This window comes from Mobula birostris, chromosome 12, assembly GCF_030028105.1.
Source record: "Mobula birostris isolate sMobBir1 chromosome 12, sMobBir1.hap1, whole genome shotgun sequence".
Lineage (NCBI taxonomy): Eukaryota > Metazoa > Chordata > Chondrichthyes > Myliobatiformes > Myliobatidae > Mobula > Mobula birostris.
In genome coordinates, this window is record NC_092381.1 from 37,408,634 (window position 1) to 37,432,673 (window position 24,040).

A 24,040-nucleotide genomic window follows, 5' to 3' on the forward strand; every position below is an offset into this window, starting at 1 on the left:
TGTATATGGTGAGATGTATGTACTTCGATAATAAATTTACTTTGAACTTTGAACACTGGTAACTTCCAATTACGGACTTCCCCCAAACTCAACCCTGAATACCAACATTAGGCAGTAACCAAAACAGAAAATTCTGCCGACTCTCAGGTCAATATGCATTGATGGAGAACACAGAGCATCTAAAATGTTAAAAGCAACACATCATTGAAATGACTGTAAATCTTAAACTGGCCTATTTTCTCCATGGATGCTGTATGATTAGCACCTTGCTAATTTAACTTGCATTTATTTCCAACGTTGTTCCATCTGCACTTTGGCCCACTTCTATGTTAATTATGTTTGAAAACAACTGTGTGACTACATCACTTACAGAACTCACCTTTTTTCTGATGCTTATAGATCTCCAACTGCCGTTGCTGTTGTAGACGGAGTGTGTTGATGATTGCAACAGCTAATCGCAGAGCTTCTTTGGGATAACCATGTGAACGAAGGGCATCGACCCTAGCACAGGCAGTGGGAACATGTTCTACGAGTAGTAAAATAATTTAAGGAAGTAATGACAGATTAGAATCGAACCATTTTGTTTTTGACTGGAGTACGGAAACACTTATAAAAGTAAGTTTTAAGTTTTACCTAACCACAGAGGTTGTCCATGAGAGTTGAAAAGGAGGCTCTCACCCTCTCTCTGGTAAGAGGGTGATGCATAAAAATCGCTGCTAATGATACGCTGAAGGTGACTATCCTGCCAGTGCAGATCACAAGCCTCCATTGCACGTGTGAAAACTGTCCTTCTTGGTCTAGCTAAAGAATCTGACAAGAGAAAGAGGGAAAAGAAAGTTACTAAGAGTAGTTTCTGAGAAGTATAGTCTGAAACAACAGGACCAGCTGTACAGTAATTTGTACATTGCTGGTTGGCGGAATCTCAAACTTGTCCCAAGTCCCTCACTTCACTCAATATTATCTCCTGCATGTAACTACAAGGGTTTGTAAAACAGCTAAAATGTTAGCCCACCATGACAACAATGGCAAACCAGTCATTCATTGGCTTTCCTAGTTTCACAGAACAATAAAGCAGAAGGAGGTTTCATAGAGCGTTGAGCAAGTTTAGCCTCAGATAGAGACCGATGTTCACACAAAACCTCTGAAACTGTTTTATATTTCAGGTAATTTTGCTTCAGGTATTTCCACATGAACACAACACAGACTGCCATCTCCCTAAATATTCATCATTTATTAAACAATATACATGTCCATCTGAAATTAAGATTAAAATGCTTGTTTCTGAGCACCTTGGGAATGGGGACTCACTGTTCAAAACTCAAAAATGACAAATCTTACCCCAGCTCTTCTTATCCTATCTCTTCTTTCAGTTAGTCCTGACGAAGGGTCTCGGCCCGAAACGTCGACCGTACCTCTTCCTAGAGATGCTGCCTGGCCTGCTGCGTTCACCAGCAACTTTGATGTGCGTTGCTTGAATTTCCAGCATCTGCAGATTTCCTCGTGCCAGCATTCCCATTTCTGATTTTAACTACCAGCAGCTCTGTTTTGCATTTAAGCGCTGTACAGTAGTCAGCTTTGCTGGGTATAGAAAAGCTGGCAGCTGACAGGCAGTGGGAACCAGCAAGTGCCTAACATTGCTTAAGGCTAGGAAGAACAGAAGTTCTCCCCTGACCATTTTCCTACTCAGTCAGTATCCATTAGATGTTCTCCCTCCATCTAAACTCACTATTCTCATGAATGTAATTCTAGCTATGCTAACCAGTGAACCCCAACAATTACATACACCCCAAGCACAATCATAGCCCCGTCTTTGTGATCAGATGCCCCTAATCAAATCATGCTCAATACAGCACAGCAAATGAAATTCCACAATTTCTGCAGAACCCTCATCTATTAATTTTTACGTACACCATACGGACAACCATAGCTCTTCACTCCCTCAATCTCTCCAAATCCCACTCATCCATCTTTCCTTGGTCCCTCTTCCAGCATGTGCTCTTCCCCCACCTGTCCATTCTGCTCTCCACTTCAAAGCTTTCTGATGAAGGGTCTCGGACTGAAACTTCGACTGTTTATTCCTATGCATAGATGCTGCCTGATCTGCTGAGCTCCTCCAGCACGCTGTGTGCAGTGCTCTAGATTTCCAGCATCTTGTATTTATGCTCTCCTACTGTCTGCTGTGCTCTGAGCTGGAGCATGGTACTGGAGGCCTTCCTCTCCACCTTCCAGCCGGTTTCCTGACCTGTTTGTACTGCCAGTCAGCAAGTGAGGAAAAAAAAGTTAGGTCCCGTCATTAATTTCAAATCTTTGCTCCTCTCTTTGTATGTGGTTGAGATTCTGGTCTCAGCAAAGTTAAGTCAAAGGAAAACAAACTGAGAAGGGAGAAGCTAAGTTATTGTTAGGTCAATGACCTGAACTCATGAAGACTGAGCTGAAATGTTAGTCCTGTGTTAGGACATGAGGGTGGTGGCTGAGGATAAACAGTTATTGTTGCTACTTCTGTTTTCTCTCCAGCCAAAGCTAATGCTCTGTTTGGCAAGTAGAGAACTGGTTCATCTATCATTCCTTCACAGTTATGCAATCTGCCAGCGCTCACTATTTAAACTCACACAGAGAGACTGGCCACCTGAGTATTCATCAGCTGATCCCATGCATGATTTAAGTAAAAACGGAAAACAAAATTGCTGTAGAGTCAAGGGGACTGGATGTCATTATTGATTAGCCCTGTGTTCTTTCATCATTGGGATCTGATTCAAATCTGTGTTCAACTCATTGTCTGGAAACCCTTTATTTTCTCTCTCCAGCTATAGGGTTTAACGTGAACCAAGATTAACTATTCTTATCCTTTTTTTTTGGCACACACAGGTGAATAACATCCTAACATCAGAGAAACATTTCAAATGTTGAAAGGCATGGACAGAGTGGATGTGGCAAAGTTGTTTCCCATGATGGGGGAGTCTAGTACGAGAGGGCATGACTTCAGGATTGAAGGGCGCCCATTCAGAACAGAGGTGTGAAGGAACTTTTTTAGTCAGAGGGTGGTGAATCTATGGAATTTGTTGCCACGGGCAGCAGTGGAGGCCAAGTCATTGGGTGTATTTAAGGCAGAGGTTGATAGGTATCTGAGTAGCCAGGGCATCAAAGGTTATGGTGAGAAGGCGGGGGGAGTGGGACTAAATGGGAGAATGGATCAGCTCAAGATGAAACGGCGGAGCAGACTCAATGGGCCGAATGGCCGACTTCTGCTCCTTTGTCTTATGGTCTTATGGACTTGGCAATTTTATTCAGATAGGCCACAAGAAAAATTGATGTAGGAAATGAAAAATCTCTCAAAACTTTTGTAAAATTATCCATGTCTATATGAAATATTAGATCAGAGAGAAGGAGAAGGAGATACACACAGACAGATGCCTCTCTTCCAAACTGCCCAGTCAAATAATCAGGAAGGCTACTTGTCACAAACCAGACCAACTTCTGCTCTACAATTGACAATAAGGGCACATATTGCTCCATGGTTTCTCGCTATTTCCTTTTTTCACTACAAAGTAAATGGAGAATAAAAGTCCAGCATCTGACTTCTGCTCACTTCAAGAGCACTAGAATGATTGATTATCAGCTCAACACATGGACATCCAATCCTAAACCCTAAACAATAGCAGCTCACATTGTACGTTAAAGGTATGCACGAGATAAGTTTGGAACAGCAGACAAGTATTTACCATATTTAGAAAACAGCCATGCTTTATGGTAATTAAAGACAGGAATGCATATCACAAATACAAACATCAATCATATTAACGTGAGCACAGAAGCTTGTGAGCCAAACGAGTCAATGGTAAATGTTGTTAAGTAAAAAGCATCATAAACTGAAAGCACTGCAATACGGTTGTGGGAAATTGTGGAACTGGATGCAACAAGTTAGATCCATGCAGGTTGTATGATAGTGAATTTCAAGGAGACTGAAAACTAAGTTTACTCTACAGGGAAGCATTTTAGCTGGTAGGTATTTACTCCATTCCCTCAAATAGTTATTTTTTTCCATAACCATTTCCAAAACTTATAAGTTTTAAGCAACAAATTTTATCAGTGAGAAATGGGACTCCACTACTTCTGACTGAATGAATATCTATTCCTGTTTAAAATTAGTTTAGCATATTATAATATTGTTCTTGTGGATACAGAATCTGTATTTCAAAATTTCAACTCAGTTGGCAAGCTGAGAGGGGAGTTAACAAATGTTCTTTAAGAGGAATGGTAATTTCTGGAATGGAAACATGAAAGGAAAAATCATTTCAGCATTGTACGCTATGTAATGATTTTTGTCTATTTATACACACAAAAGATTAACGATACAAAATTTGCTGCGGCAGATTTTAACTTGGCTAGTAGGTACATGGAGGAATTTAAGGTGGGGGTGTATATGGGAGGCAGGGTTTAAGGGTCGGCACAACATTGTTGGTTGAAGGGCCTGTACTGTTCTATGTTCTATGTTCTAAAGCAGAAAGAAATTTCTCTCCCAATTAGAATGGAACATGCATCTTGTTGATCAAACTTTCCATAATTCTTTAGTGGGCGGAGAGGAGGAAGGGCCAACTCCACATATTCATATTTCTGATTCATCCATTCCAAAGAATGGTACCTTATCTCAGATTTCCATTTCACCCTTGTACACATTATGGATGCTAATCCTAGACTGATAAGAGATTATTAAACTACAATTTTAACTCTGTTCTTCTGGCATCCACAGATGGCTGCTGTACTGTACTCAAGTGAAATTGTGTCACTTCTAAGGTGGGTTTTGCAATCAAGGAAAAGAATGCCCTTACCAGGAAGTACAACTTTTAATTAGTTGGAACTTATAAGCAAGCTATATTCGTGATAATACTCCAAATAGTTATCTTCTCCTTCAAGTTACAAAGTAATCACAGAAACAGATGGATAATTAATTTATTCTACAGCCTTAGTCATCTTTGTACCTCTGCACTGGAATTTAACAAATTAATTCTATACATAGTTAGCTGTACCATTTTTCCCATTGGTTTAATATCTGCATTTGCAGTGGTGAGTGTTGTCAAAAGTAGTGAGATTAAAACTTTTTGGCTAGCAACACCAATATTGGCAATGTATTTATATAGTGCCAATCACATAACAAGTTTAGTAAAATGTATCTCACAGGAACTAAATCAAACAAAACTTCTCACCAAGTCAAAAAGCCAGATAATAATACTATTCTAGTGGACAGAAAAGAGATGGAGGGAGCTATGAGGACAAATATTGAGGAAGGCAGAAAACCCAAAGTAGTTGAAAATGAAATGCAAAATAAAACAGACAAAATACTGTAAATGCTCAGCAGGTTGAGGCGCACCTGTGGGAAGAGAAACAGTTAACGTTTCAGGTTGAAGACCCTTCCTGAGACTTGGGAAGAAGGGAAAAGAGAATGCAGTGTGGCAAGTTATCTCTAATGGCGTAAAACAGGGGTGAATGGGGTAAAAGCTGTAAAACAAAATTCAAAACTTCGAAGTACATTTATTATCAAAGTATGTGCACGTTATACAACCCTGAGACTCGTCTCTTTACAGGCAGTCACGAAACAAAGAAACGCCAAAAAAAATTTCAAAGAAAGACAGTCAAACACTCAATGCGCAGAGAGAAGGAGAAAAAAATTCATGCAAACCATAAAAGCAAGCAAATAATATTCAGAATTAAAGTGAGTCCACGTACACAAATCCCAGAGCAGGCCACAGCCACAGCCTCAGCTCAGCGCAGAGCCGAGTAAATGTCGCGGAGCCCACAGGCGTGAAGCTGAGAGTGGCCAAAGCAGGCCACAGCCTTAGATTAGCAAAGGGCTGAGCAGCAAACAGAACTGGCCTGATCCTTGCCTTTGTTCCCATCACTCTCCCTTTCAATGCATCTGGCCCAGCATTTGAATCATCCAAACATCAGGTCATTTCTTGCTCTGGGACCTGGGTCCTACTGCATTGTTATGGTCTGGGCCCGGACCCTGCTGCCACGTTTTGCCTCCAGCTCACTTCACACCTGAGTGCTTTGACCCTCGACTTAGCCTTGCCTCTCCACTGTTCGCAGGGATCGCTTACCATAAATTTTACCAGAAAAATATAAATAATGAAGTATTTAGTTGTATACTTTGTTTCGTTTGCTGCCAATAAGTAGTCGCTGGGCTTCACCAGAAAATGAGTTAATGGGAGTGGATAGTGAGTGAGAGCACACGCAAAAGCAGAGAGACAAAGAATGCAGGAGTTGTGAAATGTAGAGCAGGAAGACATGCCTGGTAGGTGTTCTCCATTGCTAGAGAGAAAAAAGAAAACAATACTCTGTTCCCCAACAACCCCCCCCACCCCCCCCCACCCCCCTCCCTGACCTTTCTTGCAGTTTACTCAGCTTCCTTTCTCTCCTTCCTAGTTCAGGTCTTCAATCAGAAACATCAAATCTGTTTCTCTTCCCATGCAGCGCAAGCTGCTGAGAATTTCTAGTACTCTCTTTGATTGAGGAGAGCTGATAGTTAAAAATATAGTCATCAATGGTAAAACAATTTAATTTAGGAATGATAAAGAACCTAGATTTAAGGGGATTAAATTGCCAGGGATTTGGGGGCTAGAATAGATTACAACTCATCGGGAAATAATTCAGAGCAGAAGCAGACTGTGTTTGCAATGGCACAGACCTGTGGTTTTAAAATCTTCCAGGACTAAGGCTGTGAACACTCTGGTTCAATTTCAGTTAGCTGCCAAGGACAGGGATGCGCCAAGGGAATGGAGCTCATGGCAGTTACTGAGAACAATGTATCAATCTACTCATTTCTCACCTGAAGGGAATTTCAGTTCATCCAGCACTCCAACAATTTAAAGACTGCAGACCAGTCAAGTACGGCACGGCAGTGTAGCGATTAGCGCAATAGCTTTATGGTGGCAGTGATCACCGATCGGGATTTGATTCCCACAGCTGACTGAAAGGAGTTTGCACATTCTCCCTGTGACCACGTGGGTTTCCTCTGGGTGTCCTGTATCCCACACTCCAAAGACATACGGTTAGGGTTAGTGTGTTGCGGGCTGGAAGCACGGCAATATTTGTACGTTGCCCAGCACAATCCTTGCTGATTTAATTTGACGCAAAGGATGCATTTCACTTTCGATGTTTCAATGTACGTGTGAGAAATAAAGCTAATCCTTTTCTTTTTTTAAAGGGAGGTTTTGAGGCAGAGTTGGCTCCTTGCAGCCTGCAAAGATTCAAAGTTTGAGTTTTCCACAAAATATGGTGAGGAACTTGGCTGTACCATCTTCAAGGACTTCTAAAGGGAAGAGAGGTGGAGATGTAGCTGTAGGCTTCATGGATGTCGGGGTGAAGTATCAGTTGGGTAGTAATAGGCGGCTGTCGATCCCAGGGGATCATAGGTTTGTGCCTCTGGTGGATTGTGTCCTCTCCAGGGCGCAAGATTTGAAAAACTGGCTGTTGCCCATGCAGCGGGTTCCCCCTCTCCACATCACTGATGTAGTCCAAGGGAAGGGCAAGCGCTGATACAGTTTGGCACCAGTGTTGTCGCAGAGATTACCAGAGTGAACCTGTAAACAACATTAAACTCTCTTAGGGACCCCGGCTCCGGATTTCTTCCTCGTGATTTACTCCTGAAGCCTTTTCCATGGGTGGGTATGGCTGCAAGGTAGTGGAGGTTTAAAATCAGAGTTTTCCTATTTGGGTGGTAGTGGTTAATTTATAGGACAGGGAGACAATGCAGAGGAGAAAACTATTCACAATATTAGTAAACAAGAAGGCCATGATGAGAAATTGTTTTGTCAGCAGTTGACTGTGAATAGAGTTATGGAAGCAAGTGTTCTCAGACCACAGGAAAGACATCAAATGTCTTTCTCGAATATGTTCAGCGATTGAACTTTCACTGCCATTCTGGGTATATAATTCCAAAAATTCACTGCACCCCATTTGGTGGGGTGAAAAGAAATCTCCTCTGTGTCCTCACTGTTTGGCCTCCTTTTTGGAGACTGTATTCCGATCTGTGTTCTGGACACACCCCAGCCGAGGGAAACATTATCCATACATCTTGCCAATTAAGCCTCAAAAGATTTCTGCACTTGCCAATGATTTTGGACCCATTTATCAGGGGAAAGAGGAAAACAACAGGCTGGTTCGTGACCCTAAGTTAGATGCAAAGGTGGTGGAAATGGGTGACAGGTATTAGAACATAGAACATAGCATAGTACAGCACAGTACAGGCCCTTCGGCCCACAATGTTGTGCTGACCCTCAAACCCTGCCTCCCATATAAGCCCCCACCTTAAATTCCTTCATGTACCTGTCTAGTAGTCTCTTAAACTTCACTAGTGTATCTGCCTCCACCACTGACTCAGGCAGTGCATTCCACGCACCAACCACTCTCTGAGTAAAAAACCTTCCTCTAATATCCCCCTTGAACTTCCCACCCCTTACCTTAAAGCCACGTCCTCTTGTATTGAGCAGTGGTGCCCTGGGGGAAGAGGCGCTGGCTATCCACTCTATCTATTCCTCTTCTTATCTTGAACACCTCTATCATGTCTCCTCTCATCCTCCTTCTCTCCAAAGAGCAAAGCCCTAGCTCCCTTAATCTCTGATCATAATGCAAACTCTCTAAACCGGGCAGCGTCCTGGTAAATCTCCTCTGTACCCTTTCCAATGCTTCCACATCCTTCCTATAGTGAGGTGACCAGAATTGGACACAGTACTCCAAGTGTGGCCTAACCAGGGTTTTATAGAGCTGCATCATCACATCGTGACTCTTAAACTCTATCCCTCGACTTATGAAAGCTAACACCACATAAGCTTTCTTAACTACCCTATCCACCTGTGAGGCAACTTTCAGTGATCTGTGGACATGTACCCCCAGATCCCTCTGCTCCTCCACACAACCAATTATCCTGCCATTTACTTCGTACTCTGCCTTGGAGTTTGTCCTTCCAAAGTGTACCACCTCACACTTCTCCGGGTTGAACTCCATCTGTCACTTCTCAGCCCAATTCTGCATCCTATCAATGTCTCTCTGCAATCTTCAACAATCCTCTACGCTATCTACAACACCAACCTTTGTGTCGTCTGCAAACTTGCCAACCCACCCTTCTACCCTCACATCCAGGTCGTTAATAAAAATCACGAAAAGTAGAGGTCCCAGAACAGATCCTTGTCGGACACCACTAGTCACAATCCTCCAATCTGAATGTACTCCCTCCACCACGGCCCTCTGCCTTCTGCAGGCAAGCCAATTCTGAATCCACCTGGAGAAACTTCCCTGGATCCCTTGCCTTCTGACTTTCTGAATAAGCCTGCTGTGTGGAAGCTTGTCAAATGCCTTACTAAAATCCATATAGATCACATCCACTGCGCTACCCTCATCTATATGCCTGGTCACCTCCTCAAAGAACTCTATCAGGCTTGTTAGACACGATCTGCCCTTCACAAAGCCATGCCGACCGTCCCTGATCAGATCATGATTCTCTAAATGCCCAGAGATCCGGTCTCTAAGAATCTTTTCCAACAGCTTTCCCACCACAGACGTAAGGCTCACCGGTCTATGATTACCCGGACTATCCCTACTACCTTTTTTGAACAAGGGGACAACATTCGCCTCCCTCCAATCCTCCGGTACCATTCCTGTGGACAACGAGGACATAAAGATCCTAGCCAGAGGCTCAGCAATCTCTTCCCTCGCCTCGTGGAGCAGCCTGGGGAATATTCCGTCAGGCCCCGGGGACTTATCTGTCCTAATGTATTTTAACAACTCCAACACCTCCACTCCCTTACTATCAGCATGCTCCAGAACATCAACCTCACTCATACTGTCCTCACCATCATCAAGTTCCCTCTCATTGGTGAATACCGAAGAGAAGTATTCATTGAGGACCTCGCTCACTTCCACAGCCTCCAGGCATATCTTCCCACCTCGATCTCTAATCAGTCCTACCTTCACTCCTGTCATCCTTTTTTTCTTCACATAGTTGAAGAATGCCTTGAGGTTTTCCTTTACCCTACTTGCCAAGGCTTTCTCATGCCCCCTTCTTGCTCTTCTCAGCCCCTTCTTAAGCTCCTTTCTTGCTTCTCTATATTCCTCAATAGACCCATCTGATCCCTCGTTCCAAACCTCATGTATGCTGCCTTCTTCCACCTGACTAGATTTTCCACCTCACTTGTCACCCATGGTTCCTTCACCCTACCATTCTTTATTTTCCTCACCGGGACACACTTATCCCTAACATCCTGCAAGAGATCTCTAAACATTGACCACATGTCCATAGTACATTTCCCTGCAAAAACATCATCCCAATTCACACCTGCAAGTTCTAGCCTTATAGCCTCATAATTTGCCCTTCCCCAATTAAACATTTTCCTGTCCTCTCTGATTCTATCCTTTTCCATGATAATGCTAAAGGCCAGGGAGCAGTGGTCATTGTTCCCCAGATGCTCACCCACTGAGAGATCTGTGACCTGACCCGGTTCATTACCTAGTACTAGATCTAGTATGGCATTCCCCCTAGTCGGCCTGTCCACATACCATGACAGGAATCTGTCCTGGACACACTTAACAAACTCTGCCCCATCTAAACCCTTGGAACTAATCATGTGCCAATCAATATTAGGGAAGTTAAAGTCACCCATGATAACAACCCTGTTATTTTTGCACCTTTCCAAAATCTGCCTCCCAATCTGCTCCTCTGTATCTCTGCTGCTACCAGGGGGCCTACAGAATACCCCCAGTAGAGTAACTGCTCCCTTCCTGTTCCTGACTTCCACCCATACTGACTCAAAAGAGGATCCTGCTACATTACCCAGCCTTTCTGTAGCTGCAATAGTATTCCTGACCAGTAATGCCACCCTTCCTCCCCTTTTTCCGCCCTCTCTATCCCTTTTAAAGCACTGAAATCCAGGAATATTGAGAATCCATTCCTGCCCTGGTGCCAGCCAAGTCTCTGTAATGGCCACTGCATCATAATTCCATGTATGTATCCAAGCTCTCAGTTCATCACCTTTGTTCCTGATGCTTCTTGCATTGAGGTACACACATTTCAGCCCTTCTACCTTACTGTCTTTAGACCGTTTATTCTGCTTCTCTTTTCTCAAAGCCTCTCTATATGTTAGATCTGGCTTTACTCCATGCACTTCTTTCACTGCTCTATCACTCTGGGTCCCATCCCCCTTGCAAATTAGTTTAAACCCTCCCAAACCATGCTAGCAAACCTACCTGCAAGGATATTGCTCCCTCTCGAGTTCAGGTGCAACCCATCCAATCTGTACAGGTCCCACCTTCCCCAGAAGAGATCCCAATGATCCAAAAATCTAAAACCCTGCTCCCTGCACCAACTCCTCAGCCGCGCATTCAACTGCCATCTCCTCCAATTTTTACCATCTCTGTCACGTAGCACTGGCAGCAATCCCTAGAACGCCACCCTTGAGGTCCTGTTCTTCAGCCTTCTGCCTAGTTTCCGAAACTCACACTTCAGGACCTCATCCCTCTTCCTGCCTATGTCACTGGTCCCTACATGTATCACGACTTCTGGTTGCTTTCCCTCTCGTACCAGGATGTTGTGCACCCGGTCAGAGACATCCCGGACCCTGGCACCTGGGAGGCAACAAACCATGCGGGTGTCCTTCTCACGTCCACAAAATCTCCTGTCTGCTCCCCTGACTATAGAGTCTCCAATGATGACAGCTCTCCTCTTCTCCGTCCCACCCTTCTGCACCACCGGCTCAGACTCAGTGCCGGAGGCCCTGCCACCGTGGCTCACACCTGGTTGGTCGTTCCCGCCAACAGTATCCAGAACGGTAAACTTATTATTCAGGGGAATGGCTACAGGGGTGCTCTGCACTACCTGTCTGCTTACCTTCACTTTCCCCCTCTGACTGTCACCCAACAACCTGCTTCCAACAGCCTAGGTGTGACTACCTCCCTGTAGCTCTCATCTATGACTGCCTCATTCTCCCTTATGAGTCGAAGGTCATCCAGGTGTGCTCCAGATTCCTTACATGGTCTTCCAGCTCGCCCAGCCGTATGCACTTCTGACAGATGTGACTCTGCGGGAGAGGGGCGTTCCCCCAAGACTGCCACATCTCACATGAGAGGCACATCACCGTCTCAGGAGACATTGTAAAGACTAACTGCGAGCAAGCTTGTCCTCCGCCTCTTCTCATCGAAGCCTCTCGAGTCAAAGCCTCAAAGCTCCACTCCTTCACTGACCCACTCACTCACTGGCCGCTTTCCGCTTTTTAACAACAATCTTCAGCAATAAGGAAGCCTCAAGAGTGAGACCATCCAGCCAGCTGTTTCTGTTGTTTTTTTTTCTTTCTTTAATCCACTGAATGAAAGCCACTCAAGGGTCCGTGTGTGGTGCATCACACTGGTTTATGTGGCCAATGCGCTTTGTCTATGGATCTGGTGATGAAGCATCAAACCAGCTGTCTGCCACATTCATTCAAGCATTCATGGAGCAGAGTTGAAACCAGAGAGAGCAGACTGAGTGAGAATAACTGTTCTAAGGAGAACTTAAGGTCAAAGTCAGACAACAGTATAACTGGCATATCAGTTGTTAGATGTGTTGAGACAAAGCTAAACAAGAGATGGTATAAGGGTATGGATAAACTAGATTATCAACATGAGATAAGTTATGTATTCTCATGTTAACGTTTGGTGCTGAAATCCATCCAAAAAAGATTACCCTGCATATTTAATCGGAGACCAGTTTTGACAGATTAGCACGTACTGACTGACAGATAATTTGAGAACAGATGGATTAATCTAACAGGCCTTTGTTTACTGGATATTTTCTGCAATATCTTTTAGAAACAAATGGATGCCAGAACATCAGATAGATTAATCAGATATCTTACTTTTTTTGATTTGCTGAAAATATGATTTCATCGCCATATATTAGTATCAAATGGTTATCAAATGGAATTCCTGCAAGAGTTTTAATCTTTACTGAGTGTACTATGCCTCTTTCAAACAGAACCTCTTTGAAAAGTACAATTCTGTAGTTCATTTATGATGTTCTAAAAATCCCAAAATTAGAATTCACACTTTCACAGCATGAACTCTTAAAAGAAATTCATGGTGCATCTTAGAAGCATCCGTAACTATGATGGAATACCACCTGCAGTCTACGTTAGCGCATACAATATTCATTAAACGATCAGTATAATTCCTTGGTTTTGTGTAATTAATTCAAAAGAACATTCAAGTTCAATAATTTTTATTGTACACTGCATTTCCCATGCTGTGATAAACCAATATTTATGTATATAAATACCAAACTGAAAGCAACATATAATGCCAGTCCCTTGTGTCAGCTAGAAATTGAAACTGGTGAACATGACAGCTTTTTCCAAAATAGATAACATCTTTAATAAATCTACTTAAAACACACCCTAAATTAGCTCTTTATATCATCAATCTGCTAGTGCAGTGACTGTAGTCCTGATGTATTAAAGATTGAGAGTTCAAATCCCATGCAGAGTGTAAATTATTAATTAAATAGATCTGTTAATATAAGGATAATAGATAAAATTATCACAGAAATTATTTGACTGTCCTACAAATCTAACCAGCTCATTAATATCTTTCAAGTAAGAGAATTTAACACATTTCGCCTACAACTTGAATTCACCCCGCCGCTGCAGCCTCTCACCCTCCCATCCCAGTACATCTGTATTGGTGGTACCAGTGATCAGAAGTTCAGGGTTCAATTCTCACTGCTGCCTATAAGGAGTTTGTACATTCACCCTGTGGGTTTCCTCCAGGTGTTCTGGTTTCCACCCATATTCCAAAGACATATGAGCTACCGTTAGCAGGTTGTGAGCATGTTCTGTTAGTGCCTCCAGCACATCTCAGACTTTGTTGATTGTTGAAGCAAACGGTGCATTTCACTATATGTTTCGATGCACGCGTGACAAATAAAGCTAATCTGTTATCTTTTTTAATCACTAACTATCTGAAGTATTCTGTTTTAGAGGTGTTTACCACACGGAAGGACACCTGATGCAACCTCCTGCACATCCAACAGATGGAGAATAAATTGGCCTGGTCCAAGAAAGAAACACACCTCCTCCAAAAAAACTGAAGAAAATAGTCATAAAGTATTTTACGTTAATTAGTCTTTAACTTGACGAAGAAGTTGCTGGAATGAATAATATTAACAAATTGGTGAGTATATCTGTGTGCTGAGGTGAAGATGGTCAACAGAAAGTTGTTCCAAAAAGATCAACAGCAGGCCCCACTACTCTTCATGTACAGCATGTACAGCCAGGGTTCTACAATTGCAGCAAAATAACTTACTGTTTTTGAGATATAAAATAAGCAGTAAGCATCATCTTGAAAGACACCCTCCTAAAGGAGGAGGACAGTGTGGACAGTATTTCAACAGCAGATCATGTTTTCATGTTTAGGAGCTCCGATTGTTCATCAACTCGATTCTGTTTTACATCACAATCCCACTAACTTCTCCTGTAACCAATATTCCTCTCATTCCAGTAACGCTCAGTCATTTGCCAAACAGGGGCATCTTACACTGGCCAGTAAACTACAAACCCACTTGGTCAGGATATGAGGAGAAGCTGGAACGCCTGGAAATGACACATGGTCGCAGGGAGGATGTGCAAATTCCACCCACACGGCAGGGTTAACCCCAAACACTGGGGCTGTGAGGGAGCAGCTCTGCAGTCAAATGTATTTAAAAGTATCTTCCATGAAGCTGAAGCTTTCCAAGGATAGCTGGGATGAAGTGATGGTGGAGGCAGAAATTGCTAACATGTTTGGAAAACACGTTGATCATTTGAGAGCTGAAAGCTGAAACTGGTCTGGATAAAGAGCTAGAGAGTAGGATTAGCCTCAATATTTAGCTTTTTTCACTCTCCTGTCCTATCAGATTCCTTCGTCTTCAGCCCTTTACTTTTTCCACCTATCACCTCCCAGCTTCTTACCTCATCCTCTCTCCCCAACACCCCTACCTGCCCCTCACCTGGATTCACCTATAACCTTCCAGTTTGTATTCCTTCCCCTCGCCCCAGCTTCTTATTCTGGCTTCTTCCCCCTTCCTTCGACACCTGATGAAGGCTCTCGGCCCAAACTACGGCCCTTTATGCCTCTCCATAGATGCTGAGTTCCTCTAGCATTCTGTATGTGTTAACCTTTTAACATTGACTTCTTGCCTGATTTTTTTCCCCTCCAGCATTCTGTGTGCGTCTTTTTGTTTTGGTGGCACAGGCATGATTGAACTTCTGATATGCCAATTTCCAAGACTCTACGCTCCAATGCAATGGAATTGGAATTAGAATTAAAATGCAAATTAGAATTAAATTTGGGCAGGATAAACAAAATTCACCTTACTGGAACCTATCCAGAGATAGGTAGCATAGTGGTTAGCACAAGGTTTTACAGTACCGGTGACCCGGGATTCATTTCCCGCTGCTGCCTGTCAGGAGTTAGTACGTTCTCCCCGTGACTGCATGGGTTTCCTCCGGGCCCCACAGTCCAAAGATGTACCAGTTGATAGGCTAATTGGTCATTGTAAACTGTCCCGTGATTGGGCTAGGATTAATATTGGGGGATTGTTAGGTACAGTTCAAAGGGCCAGAAGGGTCTATTCCGCAATGTACCTCAATAAAGATAGAAATCTATGGTTACAATATGGAAACATTTAAGTTCATGGAAAGAATAACTTGGTTCAAACCAGTGGAAATATCAACCTGCACAAGAATCTATTTTAGTAATAATACACAAGATGGTATTTTCACATGGACCCTTGAAAAACACAGTGCAAAGAACTTGCTACAACTTCTTGGAACAATTTTCCCTGACAAAGTCTATTTCCTGCCAGATGTAAATTAGTTAGGTGAAAATTTCCTGATGCTCACAGCAGAAATATCAATGAGATTCAAGCAGTCCTTGGATGACCTCACCCCTGTGTAGCTATGCCTTGTGTATAATTTAACACTGCCAGCAATATCCTTCCCACGTCTCGCATCTCCTATATTGGGTTGATCTTGCTGATGGATTCTGTTCCCACCTTCTTCTATATTTCAAGATTATTGATTCATCTAACGGTCATTGATTTACATATTGATAAATCTGCTGTGATTAAATTTTAGGGCTTAAGAATACCTTTGCATTATGCTTCATCTAACAAGAAGTTATTTTAAATGCACTCATTAAACTTTGATCTCTCATTTTTGGGGTAACATCCCAAGAGTAAAATGAGATAGTTTCATACCTCTGGAATAAAACCATAAAATATAGAAACAGAATTAGGCTATTCTGCTGACCGAGTCTGCTCTGCTATACAATCATGCCTGATTTTTTTTTAAACTAAACCCCATTCTCCCTGTAACCTGTAACCCTTTTATCAATCAAGAACCTATCAATCTCTGCCTTAAATACAGCCAACGACTTGGCCTCCACTGCTCTCCATGGCAACCAGTTCCATAGATTAATAAACTATTTGAAGTAAAAGATGTGTAAGTTAATTCAGTCCATTTTTTTTAATATAGGCATTCGTTAGTCTCGTAAGACCATGGATTTGTGCCTTGGGGGGTTTCTAGGATGCAGGCCTGGGCAAGATTGTATGGAAGACCAGCAGTTGCCCATGCTGCAAGTCTCCCCTCTCCACGCCACTTATATTGTCCAAGGGAAGGGCACTAGGGCCAATACAGTTTGGCACTGGTGTCGTCGCAGAGCAATGTGTGGTTAAGTGCCTTGCTCAAGGACACAACACACTGCCTCAGCCAAGTCTCGAACTAGCGACCTTCAGATCACTGGACCGATGCCTTAACCACTTAGCCATGCGCCAGCACGTCCATGTTACCACATTACATATACCATATAACCAATTACAGAATAATCTATTTGAAAATTAACTTATTTATTTAATCATAGCCTCATGATAATTTAGATTAAAGACGTAGACTACAAAGCAGTCAACATCTTCTCTGATTAGTCAACTCCACTGATGCTTTATAGTCTTGTGACTTTATACTACTTATAATCATTGCATCTCTTCCTGGCAAGTCCACATTCTCAGCATCAGCATGAGTGGTTCTACCATCTGATTACTCAGCTACCCTGAGTCTGGTAGTATTAACATTTGAATGTTAGGATCAGATCAGGACAGAAGCATTGAACTGATTGCTTTGATTCTGTGCTGTAAAATTCTATGTAATTCAACTATGTTCTTAATCACTGTTGAAATTCTTTTGGATCTCATCTCTTTTTCCACCACTTGTCAGCAGCTGAGCTCTTTATGTGCTCATTTACTGTTAAGATGTTCAGTTTACATATTTTCCACTGAACTGTCACTTAAATTTTCACTAGCAATAACTTACAATGACAAAACAAGGGACAGTTCACTTCACTCAACTTTAAAATATGCAGTTTGCATATATTTATCATAAAATATTTAGTATACACGCAGATGACAATTCCCTCTTCATTTTTATTGAAGAAAATTGGGATTCTTCTCTCATGATCTCAATATTTCTTCCAATACAAATACTGTCTAACTGAAAATAGATTAAGTAAGGAAAAAACAAAAATAACAGGCTAATCGAAAGATGATAATGATCAAAATTCATCGTAGCTGTTAAAAAATTCTAAAGGTCACTCAGACTTTCCCCTTGAGCTTTATTGATTATATTTGTTAGTGAAAACGTATTCAAATTTTTCACCTTGAGGATTTTATGAAAACATAACAGACAGTGCACAAATACTACTTCAACAGTAAATTAATTTTTCTGTGAATTTTCCACCATCTCCCCCTAGCCATTATTTCAGTGTAGAGATATTTTAAAGGACGTGCAACATAAATCAGAGATGTTACCGGGATTCTTTTTATATAACATCTCATTTCCTCTGACTGAGGTAACCAATTTTCTGAAATAGTAATGAGTTACATTTTTCTATTGGTAAGACATAAAATGTGAATAAGGTTACAAGGCTGTTAAAATTGGGAGTAACTTCTTGAGCTATTCCCAACAGTGTATGTGTTGATACCTAATTTCTGCATTAAAATCCAAACTGAATACCCAATATGATAACAAGAATTCCAAATCTAACTATCATACATTCCTTGCTTAGCATAAGCCCCAGGTGCCTGCTCACTAAAAGATCTCTGAAATAAATAAACCCATCAAATAAACATGTCTTAGAAACCAAAGCAAGGCAAAGTCAAGGAAGAACTCTAAACAGCGATGTGTGGAACAGATATTTAAATTTTAATCCAGAGTTAAGAACAAAGTTGCAGTTTTCCATCTCATGTTAGCTAGGTCCTCTTCCACTAATAGTCCTATAGTTGCTTCCAGGCATCCACTGTCATATTTAATGTGAACTGACATTCTCCTGAGAAATAAATTCATCGCTTCGAAAAGTTCAAACAAACCTTTTCCTAACATCTGTAGGTTCCTTTATATTATAGCACTTACCTGGATTCTGATTGGAGCTCTGGGGAAGGGCATTGGTGATGTTGGGTAACTCGTTGCCATAGTTTCCATCTTCAAGAGGACAGACATCCATGTCACTCCACTTCTTCAGTTGTCGGAGCCAGGAGATTTTCTCATCTGGTTTGCAGTGAGGATTCAATACAATGCATACCCACAGTGCACCTGAAATGGAAGGAGACAACTCCCCAGTGATGAGGTATTTCTATCATTTCTGTGTCAAATTACGTAGACTGTAACCTAGGAATTAGACAAATTGTGGAATGAGTCCAATCAGCACAGAGAAGAAAAAGTAGCATGTAATATCAAATATTAGAACTGAAATGTGCACTACAATGTTCACTTTCTCACACAACAGAACTCTTTAAAATTTTCTGCACTCTTAAAAGGTTTTTTTTCCATAACTCATACCTGTTCAATATTGTACCTTTTGGGGCTAATCAATGGCTATGTTGCAACATTTTGTTTTACAGACTTTCACCTGGAAAACAAATTTTATTTTCCTTTGAAGAAAAGGCCGTTAAGTTTCAACCATTAATGTTTTAATAATCATTGTGTCAGAGGGAGATACAACATGGAAACCAAGTCCCACCAAGTCCCCAGCATTAATCAAACAGCTATATAGTGCCTATAAAAAGTACCCCTGGAAGTTTTCAAATTTTATTGTTTTACAACATTGTGTCACAGCGGATTTAAATTGCCTTTTTTTACATAGAAAAACATAGAAAATAGGTGCAGGAGTAGGCCATTCGGCCCTTCGAGCCTGCATCGCCATTTATTATGATCATGGCTGATCATCCAACTCAGAACCCCGCCCCAGCCTTCCCTCCATACCCCCTGACCCCCGTAGCCACAAGGGCCATATCTAACTCCCTCTTAAATATAGCCAATGAACTGGCCTCAACTGTTTCCTGTGGCAGAGAATTCCACAGATTCACCACTCTCTGTGTGAAGAAGTTTTTCCTAATCTCGGTCCTAAAAGGCTTCCCCTCTATCCTCAAACTGTGACCCCTCATTCCGGACTTCCCCAACATCGGGAACAATCTTCCTGCATCTAGCCTGTCCAATCCCTTTAGGATCTTATACGTTTCAATCAGATCCCCCCTCAATCTTCTAAATTCCAACGAGTACAAGCCCAGTTCATCCAGTCTTTCTTCATATGAAAGTCCTGCCATCCCAGGAATCAATCTGGTGAACCTTCTTTGTACTCCCTGTATGGCAAGGATGTCTTTCCTCAGATTAGGGGACCAAAACTGCACACAATACTCCAGGTGTGGTCTCACCAAGGCCTTGTACAACTGCACTAGTACCTCCCTGCTCCTGTACTCAAATCCTCTCGCTATAAATGCCAGCATACCATTCGCCTTTTTCACCGCCTGCTGTACCTGCATGCCCACTTTCAATGACTGGTGTATAATGACACTCAGGTCTCGTTGCACCTCCCCTTTTCCTAATCAGCCACCATTCAGATAATAATCTGTTTTCCTATTTTTGCCACTAAAGTGGATAACTTCACATTTATCCACATTAAATTGCATCTGCCATGAATTTGCCCACTAACCTAACCTATCCAAGTCACCCTGCATCCTCTTAGCATCCTCCTCACAGCTAACACTGCCACCCAGCTTCGTGTCATCCGCAAACTTGGAGATGCTGCATTTAATTCCCTCATCCAAGTCATTAATATATATTGTAAAGAACTGGGGTCCCAGCACTGAGCCTTGCGGTACCCCACTAGTCACTGCCTGCCATTCTGAAAAGGTCCCGTTTATTCCCACTCTTTGCTTCCTGTCTGCTAACCAACTCTCCACCCACACCAATACCTTACCCCCAATACCGTGTGCTTTAAGTTTGCACACTAATCTCCTGTGTGGGACCTTGTCAAAAGCCTTCTGAAAATCCAAATATACCACATCCACTGGTTCTCCCCTATCCACTCTACTAGTTACATCCTCAAAAAATTCTGTGAGATTCGTCAGACATGATTTTCCTTTCACAAATCCATGCTGACTTTGTCCGATCATTTCACCGCTTTCCAAATGTGCTGTTATCACATCTTTGATAACTGACTCCAGCAGTTTCCCCACCACCGACGTTAGGCTAACCGGTCTATAATTCCCCGGTTTCTCTCTCTCTCCTTTTTTAAAAAGTGGAGTTACATTAGCCACCCTCCAATCCTCAGTAACTAGTCCAGAATCTAACAAGTTTTGAAAAATTATCACTAATACATCCACTATTTCTTGGGCTACTTCCTTAAGCACCCTGGGATGCAGACCATCTGGCCCTGGGGATTTATCTGCCTTCAATCCCTTCAATTTACCTAACACCACTTCCCTACTAACATGTATTTCGCTCAGTTCCTCCATCTCACTGGACCCTGTGTCCCCTACTATTTCTGGAAGATAATTTATTATTTTTTTGACACTGATTAACTGAAAAAGACTCTTTCGTGTCAAAGTGAAAGCAATTCTGTACAGTGATCTAAATTAATTACAAATGTGAGGGCCTCTGTTGGTCAGAGTTGAACATGGATATTGCATCCTAGCTGTCTAGATACTCAAGCCTGGGCAGTATGAAATGGAGAGCAAGCTCCCCCCTCCGTGCATCTGATGAAGCCAAAGGAACGGCAGAGACAGTTTGATACCAGAAGTGTCGCAGAAGTTGTCAGTCAGCATTGAACTCAATGTAGGACTGCCTTAGGGACTCCAGCTTCAGATTTTTGCCTCGGAGTTTATTCCTGAAGCCTTTCCCATGAGTGAGTATATCTCCAAGGCAGCAGAGGTTTGAGATCAGAGTCTTCCTTCTCCTAGGTGAGCTGCCCACCATGGCTAATGAGCCCCGTCTGCCAGAAGTGACTGGTTTTAAGGGACCAATAACTCGCATTTGTCCCTTCGTCTATCAGTAGAAATGGTTCAACCGGGCTTAGTAACTAAGCCTCATGTGAAGGCCAGGAGCCAGAGTTGGTTGTCAGAGGCTATTTGAGGTGCACGCCTTTGGGAGCATATAACAGATAGTGGGAGCTTGTCTCCGTTACTATCCCCGGATATAAATATAAAACACAAAATAATTGTTTGCATAAGTATTCACCCTCTTCAACTCAGTATTAAGCAGATGCAACTACAATTACAGCATTGAGTCTATGTGGATAAGTCTCTATCAGCTTTGCACATCTGGACACTGCATTTTTTCCAAATTCTTTTATTTACAAAACTGTTCAAGCTCTGTCAGATTGCACGGGGATCGTTACTGAACAACCCTTTTCAAGTCCAGCCACAAATTCTCAATTGGATTGAGGTCTGGACTCTGACTTGGCCACTCCAGGACATTAACCTTGACATTCCTCTTTAGCTTTGGCTTTATGCTTGTGGTCATTGTCTTGCTGGAAAACAAATCTTCTCCCAGGTCGCAGTTCTCGCATACTGCATCAGGTTTTCCTCCAGGATTTCCCTACATTTTGTTGCATTAATTTTACCCTCTATCTTCACAAGCCTACCAGGGCTTGCTACAATGAAGCCTCCCCACAGCATGATGCAGCCACCACCATGCATCATGGTGTGTTTTAGATGATGTGCAGTGTTACACCAAACATAATGTTTAGCCTGATGGCCAAAAAGCTCAATTTTGGTTTCATCAGACCATAGAACTTTCTTCCAGCTGATATCAGGGTCTCCCACATGCCTTCTGGCAAACTTTCGCCGAGATCTCATTTGAGATTTTTTTTCAACAGTAACATTCTCTTTGCCACTCTCCCATAAAGCTGCAATGGGTTAGGCACCCGGGCAACAGTTGTTGTATGCATAGTTTCTCCCATCTCAGCCACTGAAGCTTGTTACTCTTCCAGGCTTGTCATAGGTCTCTTGATGGCCTCCCTCACTAGTCCCCTTCTTGCAAGGTCACTTAGTTTTTGAGGACGACCTGCTCGAGGCTGATTTACAGCTGTGCCATATTCTTTCCATTTATTTATGATTGATGTAACTGCACTCCAAGGGATATTCAGAGACTTGGAAATTTTCTTGTATCCACCTCCTGGCTCATGATTTTCAACAACATTTTCACATATTCTTTTATCTTCAAGGTGTAGTTTTTGCCAGGATACTGACTCACCAGCAGTTGGACCTTCCAAAATACAGGTGTATTTTTACTACAATCAATTAAAACACCTTGACTTCACACAATGATGTCCATTTAACTAATTACATGGCTTCTAAAACCAATTGGCTGCACCAGTGATGATATGGTGTTTCATATACTTATGCAATCAATTATTTTGTGTTTTATATTTGTAATTAATTTATTTCACTTTGCAGAGATCTGTTTTCACTTTACATAAACATAGAAAACAGGTGCAGCAGTAGGCCATTCGGCCCTTCGAGCCTGAACCGCCATTCAGTACGATCATGGCTGATCATCCAACTCAGAACCCTGTACCTGCCTTCTCTCCATACCCCCGATCCCTTTAGCCACAAGGGCCATATCTAACTCCCTCTTAAATATACCCAATGAGCTGGCCTCAACTGTTTCCTGTGGCAGAGAATTCCACAGATTCACCACTCTCTGTGTGAAGAAGTTTTTCCTACTCTCGGTCCTAAAAGGCTTCCCCTTTATCCTCAAACTGTGACCCCTCGTTCTGGACTTCCCCAACATCAGGAACAATCTTCCTGCATCTAGCCTGTCCAATCCCTTTAGAATTTTATACGTTTCAATCAGATCACCCCTCAATCTTCTAAATTCCAGAGAGTATAAGCCTAGTCGATCCAGTCTTTCATCATATGAAGGTCCCGCCATCCCAGAAATCAATCTGGTGAACCTTCTTTGTACTCCCACTATGGCAAGAATGTCTTTCCGCAGATTAGGAGACCAAAACTGCACACAATACTTCAGATGTGGTCTCACCAAGGCCTTGTACAACTGCAGTAGTACCTCCCTGCTCCTGTACTCGAATCCTCTTGCTATGAATGCCAGCATACCATTCGCCTTTTTCACCGCCTGCTGTACCTGCATGCCCACTTTCAATGACTGATGTATAATGACACCCAGGTCTCGTTGCACCTCCCCTTTTCCTAATTGGCCACCATTCAGATAATAATCTGTTTTCCTGTTCTTGCTACCAAAGTGGATAACCTCACATTTACCCATATTAAATTGCATCTGCCATGAATTTGCCCACTCACCTAACCTATCCAAGTCACCCTGCATCCTCTTAGCATCCTCCTCACAGCTAACACTACCACCCAGCTTCGTGTCATCTGCAAACTTGGAGATGCTGCATTTAATTCCCTCGTCTAAGTCATTAATATATATTGTAAACAACTGGGGTCCCAGCACTGAGCCTTGCGGTACCCCACTAGTCACTGCCTGCCATTCTGAAACGGAAGAGTCTTTTTCTGTTGATCAGTGTCAAAAAAGCCAAATTAAATCCACTGTGATTCAATGTTGTAAAACAATTAAACAGGAAAATTTCCAAAGGGGGTGAATACTTTTTATAGGCACTTTATATAGCTAGAGTGCCTGAGACTTTTGTACAGTACTGTATTTGTCAACGTGAAGCAGAGAGCGAGTCTGTAAAT

At 42.4% G+C, this 24,040-nt stretch overlaps 1 protein-coding gene across 2 annotated transcripts in view; it reads right to left on the minus strand.

The window, feature by feature from the left end:
- Positions 1–24,040, minus strand: part of zswim5 (zinc finger, SWIM-type containing 5) — a 244,384-nt gene that overhangs the window by 25,297 nt on the left and 195,047 nt on the right. For both annotated transcript variants that reach the window (XM_072273637.1, XM_072273636.1), the window contains 3 exons: positions 18,459–18,638; positions 634–810; positions 380–526 (listed from right to left, as the gene is read on the minus strand). In XM_072273637.1, coding sequence (XP_072129738.1) covers positions 380–526; positions 634–810; positions 18,459–18,638 — 504 coding nt within the window. The remainder of the gene's footprint in view (positions 1–379; positions 527–633; positions 811–18,458; positions 18,639–24,040) is intronic.